Source organism: Crocodylus porosus, unplaced genomic scaffold, assembly GCF_001723895.1.
Source record: "Crocodylus porosus isolate Cpor-Errol unplaced genomic scaffold, CroPor_comp1, whole genome shotgun sequence".
In the NCBI taxonomy this organism is placed as follows: domain Eukaryota; kingdom Metazoa; phylum Chordata; order Crocodylia; family Crocodylidae; genus Crocodylus; species Crocodylus porosus.
The window spans coordinates 3,121,418-3,134,148 of NW_017728907.1; the positions used below are offsets into that span (position 1 = coordinate 3,121,418).

Here is a 12,731-nt window from a genome sequence, read left to right on the forward strand (position 1 = left end):
GTCTAAATAAATAAATCAGTCAGTCCTCGCCCTCACGGGAGCCCGGCACCGCCCCTCCCCGCCCCGCCCGGGCGGCGCCCTGCGGCCGCGGGGTGCGGGGGAGCGCAGGCGGGGCGGTTTGAAAGGGAGGCGGCGGGTGCCATATAAACCACCGGGGCGGGCGGGAAGCGCCGTTAGGAGCCGGGCTGGGCCCCGCTCCGCCACCCCCCCATGGCCTTCATGATGATGATGATGGTGATGAAGAAGAAGAAGTTCAAGTTCCGCGTGGAGCTGGAGCTGGACGAGCTGTCCTCCGTGCCCTTCGTCAACGGCATCCTCTTCTGCAAGGTGCGCCTGCTGGACGGCGGCAGCTTCAGCGGGGAGTCGTCCCGGTATGTGCCCCCGGCGGTCCTCTCCCGCTCCCCCCGCATCGAGGGGCCCCCGCTGGCTTGTCCCCCCGGGGCTCCTCTCCGGGCTGCCCCCGGCGGGGTCCGCCAGCCCGGCCGCCCTTCCTGCGCGCAGCCCTCCCCCCGCGCCGCGCTCTCCTGTTGCGGGTGGCCCCGGCCCCTCCACGCCGCCCTGGCTGCGGCGGGTCCGAGAAGCGGGGCCCCTTCCCGGGCCGCTTTTCAGGTGCTGCCGGGCCCTTCCAGGCGTTGGCAGCAGCCTTCCCAGCATCTCTTACTTGCAGGGCTTGAATTACACCTTGACTCTTGGGGGCTGCAAAAAAAATTGGGCTGCCCTATCACAATGCCTAATAAAATCAGAGACACCCCCCCCAAGTTATGATGGTCAGATCTTAGGGTGGGGGAGTCTTGCCTCTTGTCTCTCCCTGAGCCCCCCTGTAATTTGAGCCCTGCCTTTCTGCTGGAGCCCAGTAGTCTCTGGGCTGCCCCAGCTTGGGAGAGGATCCAGAAAGACTTGACTAGGCTCTGCCTATACAGTAGAGCCATAATTTGTCCTCTGGTCTCTCCCACCGGTTTCTGGTGACTTAAAGAAACCAGCTGAATAAATGGGAGGGTGGTTGTACAGGTCTAAGGGCCTGGCCTCTTTTTGTTGGGTGGGGTGGGGAGGAAGATGTTCCTAAATTGACTTAAAAGGCTCCCAGTATTTGGTCAATCAGGTGAGTTTTTCATCTCCTTGAATTCTTACATACCAGCAAGAGGTGTTAAGAGTGAAAAATGGCAATCTTCTGCAGAAGTACTATTACAGAGAAAAAGGCAAGGAAATGAATGCCTCTGCCACACTGGTTAAAAACCCACTGTCATTCAAGAAATGCTAAGAAGCTAAAATAAAGACTGTGTGCGAATTAATTCTGACTTTTGTCTCTCTCTACTAGCACTAGGGTTTGAAGTGTATTTCCCGGACCACCACAATGACAAAAAATACAAGGCAAGGACTTCTGTTTGTTTGTTAATGTTTTTTATTGAACTAATTGTACAATCTGGGGGAGAGGTTAGACAGACTTTCAGGACACGGTGCCCTTCCTCACATTGTGCCAGAAAGCTTATCTAACACCTCTCCCAACTGTATAACTGGTCCAATAAATGATACCACAAAGAAAATCCTTGCCTCTTCAGTGAGTGAAATTCCTAATACAGTTATTTTATAGGAGTGGAACAGAAGTAGTTTGGCTATTGCATATTGTATTAATTCATTGCCAAGATAAATTTTGGTTTCTGGGGGGGTTTGGGGGTTTTTTCTCCCCTGTTTAATATGGGGGGGAAGCCCCTCCTTTTGGAATTAAGTACAAAGCGGGGTGGGGGGGCAAGCCACTGCTGCAACCTCAGTCTAGCCCCTAATCCAGGTGAGGGCTGGAGACTGTACCTCCTATGCACCCCCTGCCTCCTCCCCTTCACTGCCCCCCTGCAGGTTTGGGTTCCCCGCTCTTTCTCCCCATCTTTCCTGTGTACCACTTCTGTACCCCCCCAGCATTGGCTCCATTTCCCCATGTCCTGCCCCCTGCCCCCTACTTACCTTTGCTCCAGCACCAGGAGGCTTCATCCCCACTCCAGCCTGAGGCATGGAGCATGGCCCAGCTTTGCAGCAGCAGTGCTGGCTCTCTGCCATTGCTATGGGACCAGGCTAGAGCTGTGTTCTGTGCCCCAAGCTGGAGTGGGGACAGGTAAGAGGGGCAGGTGGGGGACCAGAAGGTGTAGGGCAATGAAGAGGCAGAGGAGAAATAGAGGGGGGTGGGGAAGAGGGTTTGGCAGAGAAGTAGAGACTGTTGAGGAAGTGGGGCGAAAAGGCTGTGAGTGTGGGGGGGAAGGGGGTATAGGCTGTGGGGGGAGAAAAGTGAAGGGGGAAGCAGAGGTTGGGGGAAAAGTGGGGGGGTTGGGAGCCCAAGGCAGGGGGCGGAGAGAACAGGTGGCAGGGGGCAAGCAGCTTGACTCCTACCACTACTGCTTGTACCCAAAACTGCTCTGCCTACTGCCCTCTTCCTTGCTAAGATGACTCTCCAATAATAAGATTCTGTGTGGAAAATTTATTAAACTTTATACATTTTCTGTGTTATAGAGTCTAATTGGATTTGTGCAAGTACAGTGTACAGGGGCAAGATACGTTTTTACACCTCAATTAGTGTAAAGTAGTTATAACCAGAGAATGGCCCACTCTTAGTTTATGCGATCTGCATGGTGCTCTTTATGTCTTATTCCATTTGATGCTTTACTGCATTTTATCTTCATGTATATTGACCTTGGAGATTGCAATAAAATATTTAACATAAGTGCTCATAGAAAAATTGCTTTTTGTTTCCTGTACACATGCGAATCATTTACTTAACTGACAAATGACATTGCATTTGCTCTGGCAGGTGAACGGAAACAATTGTTGACACAGCTGGGTTCCTTCTGTCTTGAACTGAACCAGAAGGCAGGGTAGATTTGCACCTTGTAAAATTAAGAAGTGTGTGTGCATGCACGCACACACAACAACATCATTTGGTTAGTCTGTAAGGTGAAAATCTACCCTGCCTTGTACCTGACTTGGATAACCGTCTCTGCTTTAAATGAACTGTCAGCTCACTTCTGATTACAGAATCTTGATTTGCTGGTGATGATGCACAGGACAGATTATACCTTGGGCTATTTCCCCCCCCCCCTCCAAAATGTGTTGACGTTGCAGTGTTGACTGTTACAAATTCTTATTTTTTGGCAGCCAGCCTTACTCCACAACTACTTGGGAGAGAATAAAGCACCCAGCCCTATTGTATTTGTCTTTGTGCCTTTCACAGTCACTTAATGTCATTACCACTTAATGAAAAACTTCCATATTTCTTGAGGACAGATAGAAATGAGTTTTAAAAATCCATTGCTATCAATTCCTTCATCATAATTGTTGTTAGCTAATGGATTCTACTGAATTTCCTGGCTTTGGTTCTGTGAATGGAAGTAGTCAAGGAGGGTACCTGCCTCTAAATGGGATGTTGAATAATGCACTTTTACTCTGAAGCATGGATCCAGGATGGGTTTTGGGACCTGGCAGAAGGTGGGGGGGAGAAAAGAGACTTGAGGTTGTGGGGGTACAGTGCAATGTTTTCATTCTAGTTCTAACATGGTTCTGAATGGTTTTGCTTCATTAATAGGGTGGCATAATTTAGGTACTAACTTACTTTTGCTGTTGTTATACACATATTACTGCTACAGAGTAATTTTCTCTAGTTTTCATATATCATCCGGGTGACACCTTAATTTAAAGAAAATAGATCACAGTCAGGCAGATGCATGTAGTATATTGCTACAAACTTCATCCTTTCCTTCCCTCCTTACCTTCTTATGTGATGAGGAAGTGAGGCTCTGATCTTGAAAATACATGTACTTAATTTTGCATGTATACATGATATCCTATGTGTACACAGTCAGAAGTTTTTAGGTCCTGATTCTATGATGTGATGTAGACAGTTAACTCTTAATGAGCAATGTCAGTAGTATCTATAGTGGAGAGCAGGGATCTGCTGTCTTGCATTCCAAGATTGGAACCAAAAAAATGAACTACTTCAGCGTAGTGTACTTATAGTGCAAAAGCTGTACCCAGCAGTGAGTGTTATGGCAGAAGAGAGCAACTCTGTCCTGCAGCCCAGTTGAGAACTGTCCTGCAGTTTGTCACAGAAATATTGCTGCACTTGTACAGGAAGGTATAGAATTCTTCTGCAGTGATCCTTCAATGTCAAATTAGAGAGTGTCACTCCTATTGTCTCTGGAATTAATTACTTGATTCCCAGGGGTGAGAGTTTAACAAATGCCCTCAATAAAAGGAAGGGCTTGACATGTAGCATGTGTAAAGAGACATTTTAAGTACACAGGTGAACAGTAGGACTTTGATATTATGCAGAGTTTAATTTCTTTTCAGAGTTACCTTTGTTATATTAACTTTTGCTTCTAATGTGAGAAAACTAAAGTTACCGTTTATTTCACAGCTGGTAGGCATGTACTGAAAATAGTTAAATTTGTAGCACTTCAAGATATTTAGAGACGCCTGTACAATACTTAGGAATACAACCTCTTTTCCCAAAATATTGTGTAAGTTTGACAGAAATTGATCACATTGTCTCCTGAGCAGTCTTTTATTGTGTTTACCCGATGTTTGCTGACATTTTAGTTATTATAGGGAAATTAGGTGCTTGGCTGCCACTGACCTTGAATTAAAATTGGGTGCCTTACTGCTCTGTATCTTGGAAAATACACTTTTTCAAGAACAGTCTTGTTTTACAAAACTGTAAAACAATTTTACAGGTGACTAGCACTTCCTCCTCCAGATTTATTCTTCAAACAGATTTACAGAAAAAGTCAGTTTCCTAAAAATAGACATGTTTGACTGTCATAGGAAAATTGTGTGGGTATTATAAGTAGAACGGATCCAACTAGATTTATTTTCAGAAATTATCTTTCTAAATTGCATTATGGGGCTGATTTGAAGTCCTAATCTTGCAAGCAGTTTCATATGAAAGTAGGAAATACTTAAAGTAGAAGTTCAGGATATTGAAAAATATTTATTCAGCACAGTCATTTCTTTGTTGTGAAACAAATACATTGCTGAAGACTTGGCCTCTGTTTGCAGTGGCTTACAATGGAAGCCCAAAATGTTTTTCTAGCTGACGCAGCTGTGATTTGACTAAAGTACTTGGGAGTTCTAGGACTAGATTGAAGAACAGCTTGTACAATGATTACAAGGAAGATCTGGTTTGCAAATAGAGGGAAATTATTTTTGTCATGCAGGCACCAGGATAACTTCTAATACTTTTAATTGTCTGGTACTTTTAAGATTTTCCTTTCTGAAGCTGTCCCTCTGGATATTTGTAAATACTTTTTTTATCAAGACTTTTACTAAAATACTTGCTGGTAAATATCTAAATCCAAGTGAGGAAATATGTAACATTAAAATACTCTACATTGTGCTTAAGAGTGAAGTGACAGATAGTCTTAATGCTTAAGCCTGGGAGAGGTCTTTCATTTACTATAAAAGAAGGATTTTGTTGCTAGTGTTTATTTTGGATTACTTCTGGAGTATAATACACTTTAGATTTTAATAAATTGTAAGCTTTCACTTGTAATTCCCCTTCCCTATACCATTTTTCATGGTTAAGATCTTTCATTCATCCAAACTTATATTACATATAGGTATTACACATCTACATAGGTATATCATACATGTAGATAATACATATAGATATTACTACAATTGTGATTTAACATGACACTCCACTTACAGTTGCAAAAGCTTGGAAATGCCAGCTTTAAGGTTGGCTATGGCAACTTTAATTTAGCCCCCTTATTATACATTCATATTTTGCATGTGTGTAAATTGTATAAGATTTTTTTTTTAAATGGCCAGTTTTAATTCTGACTTTTCTGCATGTTTGATTTTGTGCTTTTAACTATTTTTTGAACACAGTTTTTATTTCAGGCAGTGATGCAATTCCTGTTAGAGTTTTGTTTCTGTGAGTTGAGGTTAATGCATCTTTGCAAAGGAAATAATATACAATGATTCTTATAAATGATCACCTCTACTACTAATATGAGGCTATATGTAAATATAACTTTCAGTAGTATTCAAGGAATCTGACTAGAGACTCTGGCTTACCAGCTGGTGAATTTGTGCTTTACACAGATCAGGTCAGGAGTGGAATTCATATTTCTAAATATCCTTCTTTCTCTCAATCTAACTTGATGGGATAGTTTATCCATCATCAGGATTTCCCACATTTTAACATAACACAGTTGCAGTGAGGGAAACAGGTTGTGATTTCCATCCAAATCGAAGCAAAAGCTAGCATAATCTAGCAACTAAAAACAAGGATATTAACTTTTCATTCTTCACAAAGTACACTTCCTATACTGTGACATTTGGTAGACAAACAATGGATCCCAAGGGATGATAGCAAATGCCACAATAGTCATTGCACATTTTCTTGCTCTGTTGGGAGTTTGTGCACAACAAAGTTTTGTCCCATCTTGGAACTGTAATTGTCTGCGAGGTGAAGGTAAAATCCTTAGGAGATCTTGGGTGCTAACATTTACATGCAGTATTTGCGTCCTTGCAAATTTGAGAGTCCTTGCCACACAACATAATGGGTACTAGAGTCTTCTGGAAAAAGACCAGAAGAATTTGTTTATGTTCAAAAGTGAAACATCTTTTCACCTCTTTCCACCCCCCACACCCCTCCCCTGCCCACCTCATTCTTGGAAATGGATTAGCTGTTTTGGCTGAAAATGTTCAAAAAGAGTCCTAGCCCAAGCCCAGGCACTCAGAAGTAACAATTTTGGCTGAAATTTCAAACTTGGCAAAGATTTCAATGACTGCAAACACAAGGTCTTATTGTAGAGTATTAAGAACACCTAACAGGCAATGCTATCAACCCTCTCTATAGGGAAGGGGCAGACTGCCATTAGTATACACGCTTGGTGATCTCTTTCTCACCTTGAATAAAGATAACAGAATGGAAACTTTGACTGAAATCACCTTTGGTGTTGGGCTGCCTCACCTTGCTGTGGTCATGTGGTCTGTGTAATTGCATCTTTAGCACATGGATTATAAAAACAATAATATAGCAATTCATATTAGTACTTCAGGGAGGAGGATAAGGGTTTCAGTTTGAACTTTGTCTGAAGGTTCACTCGGTGCTTCCTGCAACAGATGTAAACTTAGAGATTTAAATATGCATGGTATGTTTACAAACCTGATACTTGAGGTGTCAGCACAAACCTGGAGTTCTTTTAGCTTACTGCAAATTTGTGTGTGGATGCCTACAAAGTCATATTGACAGAAGTCAACTCATACTGACAAAACTTTCTAGTATACAGCAGGCCTTTTTTACAGAACTGTCACCCAAGATGATGGAATTATTAAAATGCCAACTTTTCTAATTTTGAATTTGAGTGATAGTACGTGCTCTGTTTTTTCAGAACATTTTTGTCTTTCATCAGATTCTAAGAATTGTTAGATCGATTGCTTTATTTTAAGTGAGACTGCAAGCCTTTGAATTCTTATAAATATAGGAGTACAGTACAGAAGTTCGATACATCTGTTAATCTAAATCAATCTCAGTTGTGTACCTCGCACCAGATCTTGCACCATTTTAGACCCATCTGTGCGCCAAATTCTGTATGGCTACAGGTTTAGGTAGATTTAAATTTACTTGGACCTGTGGTCACCAATCAGTGGATCGTGATGCACCAGTAGATCTCGGAGCCTCTTGGAGTCGATCCGAGGCTGGCGTGGGGGGCTGAGTGCCCGCATGTATGCATGCACCCCAGCCCAGCAGGTCTGTCCATGGTGGGTGGGAAGGAGCAGGCCCCTGCAGTGAGGGACCATGCCACAGAGGCAGGAACAGGGGTAAATTGAATGGAGCCCTGGCTGAGTGGGACTCCTGCTGGGGAGGCGCCCCCCCCCCCCCAAGTAATTTTTTCTCCCTCTGCCTCGATTTGCCCTCCTTCCCCCTTTCGCCAACCCTGACTTACCTGCTGGGTGGGGGAGGGGAGGAGTGGTGGCTGCACACAGTAGATCTTGGGTTGCTTTTAAATGCCAAAGATGATCTACGTAAAAAGGTTGGAGACCCCTGACTTAGACTAAGATAATGTCTGTACATGCTCATAGTGTTTCACATACTTAGGTTGCTTAGTGAAATATGGTTTTAGCTCCAATACAAAGGGTAGAAGTAGACTTCCCTCTGTATGTCTAAAGTAAAATCTGTCATGTATTTCCTTCTAGGTTGGAACACTTCTTGTTTTTCTTTCATTGCCTCTTCTTAAACTAATAACTTCCTTTTTTGCTTTTTATTTTCTCTGCTTCATTGGCTCTGTTTGCTGTTGCTTTGGCTTAATCATTATTTCCCCTGTTGGCACCAACAAATTTAGAGAGGAAAATTTTCCATGTGGAGGCATTGCTTATGCAGATTTCCATTGTGAAACAGCAAGTGCACCGATCTTTTTAAAACAAGACTGATGGAACTACCAAACTTACTGCTATAATCCTGCCCCATGGTTAATTTAACTGATGGTAATTAAATAAGACTACTTCAAAGATGCATTCAAATTAGTTTTTACTTCCCCTAAATTTACATATTATTTTTTCCTGTGCTTGTTTGTTTTGACTGGTATTTTTTTTTCCTGCTTCTAAAAGACTAAATCAATGTGGTGGCATAACTGATGCTGAAACTTGAAGGAGGTGCAGCTTTGTATCTATGTAATTGCTCTTTCAGATCATCCAAAGCTCCAAGTAGTCTTGATCTGGAAATAAATAGAAAAGGATGAGAAACCTTCTTAATCAAAATAGAAAAGGGAACAGACTCTTGTTTATAAAGAAGATGGATTTTGGTGATGATATGTTAACATCTCTGCTAATCAGTATTTTACCTGAACTTGAAAGGATGCTTTCTGAACAAAGAAAGGGCTATGTTTGCTTGTTTTTACTTTCAACTTCATTTGAAATAATGAGCTGTTTTCTGTAGAAAACTTACTTTCTAACCACAGTAGGTACAAGAAGAAAGTGTTTTTGAAGTTCCCTAGAAATAAAAGCTTCTCTCCTGGATGGGACCAGTTTTCTGGCATATTTAATACTAAAAAGCTTTTGGGTTTTTTTTGTCATGTAGCCCCTTCCCAGTTGGCTGAAAGGAAAAAAACTGCCATGTCAGGCCTTTATCTGGGAATAGGTCATCAAGCCACAGTTCAGTGCAAATGCTACCTGCCCTGAGTTGTTACTTGCTGAATAATTAATTTCTTCCTTGAGTGGAGGAGGTGGGTAGATATTGTGTAGATCACCTCCAATAATTGTATTTTAAAAGAAAGCTGTCATTGATTTAAGTAGGGCTAAGAGTTCCCCGTCAACTGCTGATTGCTGGTGACAGAATTTAAAGGATTTAGAGCTTTTTTGGCATGTCTTCCTATAATCTGACTGATGCTAAAAATCTGAAGTAAAGTATATTTTTTGTTTTAGTAAGCAAAAAACTTAAGTTATCTAACTACAAATTACATCATGCTTGTTGATCGCTGTTTCATGCTGTGAAATAAACTTCTTAAGCAATAATATCATTTCCTTCCTTGTCAAGAGGCTGTTACAACTTTCAAGCACCAGCTGTAGGGTCCTGTCTAGACATAGGGACAGGAAAGCGTCATACAAACAAATCATAGAAAATTAGGTTGGAAAGGACCTCGGGTCATCTAGTCCAATCTCAGCTCAAAGCAGGACCATCCCCAACTATATCATCCCAGCCAAGGCTTTGTCTAGCCTGGTCTTAAAAACCTCCAAGGAGGGAGATTGCACAACCTTTTTGGGTAACTTGCTGCCATATTTTACTACCCTCCTAGTGAGAAAGTGTTTTCTGATAACCAACCTAAACTTCCCTTGCTGCAACTTCAGACCATTGCTCAATGGTACTGTCATCTGCTGCCCCTGAGAACAGACTAGCTCCATCCCCTTTAGAACCACCCTTCAGGTAGCTGAAAGCTGCTATTAAAGCCCCTCCCAGTCTTTTTTTTTCTCTAGACTTAAATAAGCCCAGTTCCTTTAGCCTCTCCTCAGAAGTCATGTGCAGCAGTCCCCTAACCATTTTTGTTGCCTTTCATTGCAGCAATTATGAGGTTGCTTGTTTTTCATCTAGCTCGGGCTTTAATACTTAACTTTCAAGAACTGAGGAATGGAGAGGCTGCTGCTGGTGTATTTTGAAGTGGGAAGACTTGAGAGAGAGGTGGTGTGATGCACAAGATTGAGGAGGATTTTAGACACAGTGGGGTCATCCTGGAAGATGGAGACTGAAAACTTAGCTTGAAGAATTGATGGGGAGTACCTAAAGGGTCCTGTGTGTGCATGTTTCTCCAAACACGGAGGTATAACTAATTTAGACTGCTAAGCTCCTTGTGGGATGTCTACAACTTTGAATTAATTGGCAGAAGCTCTACAGAGCTGCAGCAGCCAGTTGTTCCAGGAAAGTGCATGAATTTATGAATTGTGTATTGTGCATCTAGGGGAAAAAATAACCCTCTCTCATGTGAGAAGATATGAAGTTCTTCTTTTATTCCTAGATACTGAACGGGTGAGTATCTTTGGGTTTTTAGTACAATGCATATGGAGCACAATATTTTCCTTGTTTCCAAACAGGTTGATAGGCTAGATTTTATAAGGTTTGTTGCCACTCTAGCAGTGATTCTCAACCAAGGATTCTGATCCTTTCAGGGAGGATGCAGACTGCTGCACAACGTTAGCACTGGTTGGTGTGCCAACATGATTCACAAGATGAACCTAGAGATTTCAAATGAGAATCTGCAGTGTTAAAAACGTTCTGCCCCATTGTGGTTTTTCTTGAGTTTTTACAACAGAAAAACTGTTTTATTACCTTTCTGTAGTCAAAAAACAAACTAAGAGGTGGCATTTTGTTCATTTCTGTCCAGGGATATCTTGAGTCTAACAAGGTTGAGAACCACTGCATTGTACTGATAGAGCCAGCAGTTTGAGTTTTCTGCTTTTGCTAATACTTAACAGTTTATCATAGAAGAACACTATTCCAAGCAAGTCGTACTGTGCTGTAAATGGCTTATACATATTGTATGTAAGTATTTCATTACAGTGCTGCCCCTGTGAGTCTAGTCCAGTTGTGAGTGAATATAGGGTACAGGACAGCAACAATTTTTGATATAAAATTTTTAAACTTAGTAACAGGGCTGTCCCTATAAAAGTGTATGGCAGTGCAAACAAGTGAATGCTTTCCCACAAAAAATAAAGCCAGATGTTTTTGAGGTTTGTTCAGTACAGCTATTTGTGGTATAACAAAGCCCTGTATTTATGAATTATTGGGGGGGTTGTTTTGTTTTTTGGCTTGAAAAAATTCTGTTTTTTGGAGAGGATGCCATCTTGTCTGCCTCTGAACCATGGAAGAAAATAATATGCATGTTGCTTTGAAAAAACAAAGTACCCTTTCATATAGTTGGTTCAGCGTAAAAAACCCCGTAGTGGAAGTGTGTGTGTTCGTGGTTTTGTTATACTGTACATTTGGCTTGCATCTTTCTTTAACTAAGAAAATTCTTACATTTTAACTTAAGAACTTAAAATTCTTAAAGTTATTCATTTCAGAATGTTATTAAGAAAATGTATCCTTTACTGAAGCTTAGGGCGAAGATTACAATTTTTTTAAGGTTTCAGCAACTTGTTATTCTTAAGGGATGTATATGGCTTCTGTTTAAAAACACCCGAGAGTATTTGAAGATACTGAACATGGTATTGGTAGTTAAGGACAGCTGCAGCGTGTTTAGTGAAAGGGGGCCTGTTTGTAGAAATCTTAAGAGTAGGGCTAGAACGGACCTCTAGAAATCATATAGTGCAACCCTTGGCTAAGTAAGGATCATCCCTATTCAATCTAGCCCAAATCACTGTGTAACCTGTTACTGAAACTACATGAGCAACTGCCACACAGCCACAAAGCATATCGCCCTAATCTGCCATGGGTATATCAGGGGGAAAATGGTGAACAATGTCATGCTGCTGCAAGGATTGTTAAAATATGTTCAAGAGATGCAAGGAAGAGGACCATGTCTGAGACTACAGAGGAAGGGAAAACTTCTCAATAGCCTGTATTAATCTGGCTGTGGGGTAAGCATCTTCTTGACTTCAGAAGTGACTATTGGTCTGACCTGAGCAAGACCCTCTAGCCAGGAAGTTCCTGGCTTTAGTCCCAGCAGAAGCATTGGTACACCCCAGTCAGAATCCCCAGCCTTGGCTGCAGCCAACACCTAGGGCTTCTCACGAAGATGAAAGAAAACCCCTGACGCATGTAGCAACAGGAGGCGTGTATGTGTGCGCGTGCGTGTGTAGAGGGGAGGGGAGGGCAGTGTAAGTCCTTATCAGCCAAATGCAGCAACCACTAAACCCAGAAGCATGGGAAATACCCTTAGTTGAGCATAGGCATGGCTACTCTTAGATAAAAATCCCTGACAGCACTATCCAACCTCTTCTGAACACCTCCGAAGGAGGAGATTTCCCAGCTTCCCTAGGCACTCTTCTAACAGTACTTCATTTCTACTTTTTGGAATGCCATACCAAGGACTCTGGTTAATTTGAAAAAAGGTGCCTTTAATTCTGATCAGCTTTCCTGTCATTATTATACCTTTCTGAATTAGTTAGTATCTGAATTAGTTCTGGGCGCCGCACTTCAAGAGGGATGTGGACAGCATCGAGAGGGTCCAGAGGAGGGCCACTCACATGATCAGGGGAGAGCAGGGCAGGCCCTATGAGGAGAGGCTACGGGACCTGAACCTGTTCAGCCTCCA

The 12,731-nt window shown here is 42.3% G+C and overlaps 1 protein-coding gene across 1 annotated transcript in view; it reads left to right on the forward strand.

Moving 5' to 3' along the window:
* Positions 1–81: 81 nt before the first annotated feature.
* The window catches only part of FAM102B (family with sequence similarity 102 member B), a 55,219-nt gene continuing 42,569 nt past the window's right edge, over positions 82–12,731 (forward strand). The window contains exon 1 of the mRNA XM_019530659.1: positions 82–371. Coding sequence (XP_019386204.1) covers positions 211–371 — 161 coding nt within the window. The 5' untranslated portion in view covers positions 82–210. The remainder of the gene's footprint in view (positions 372–12,731) is intronic.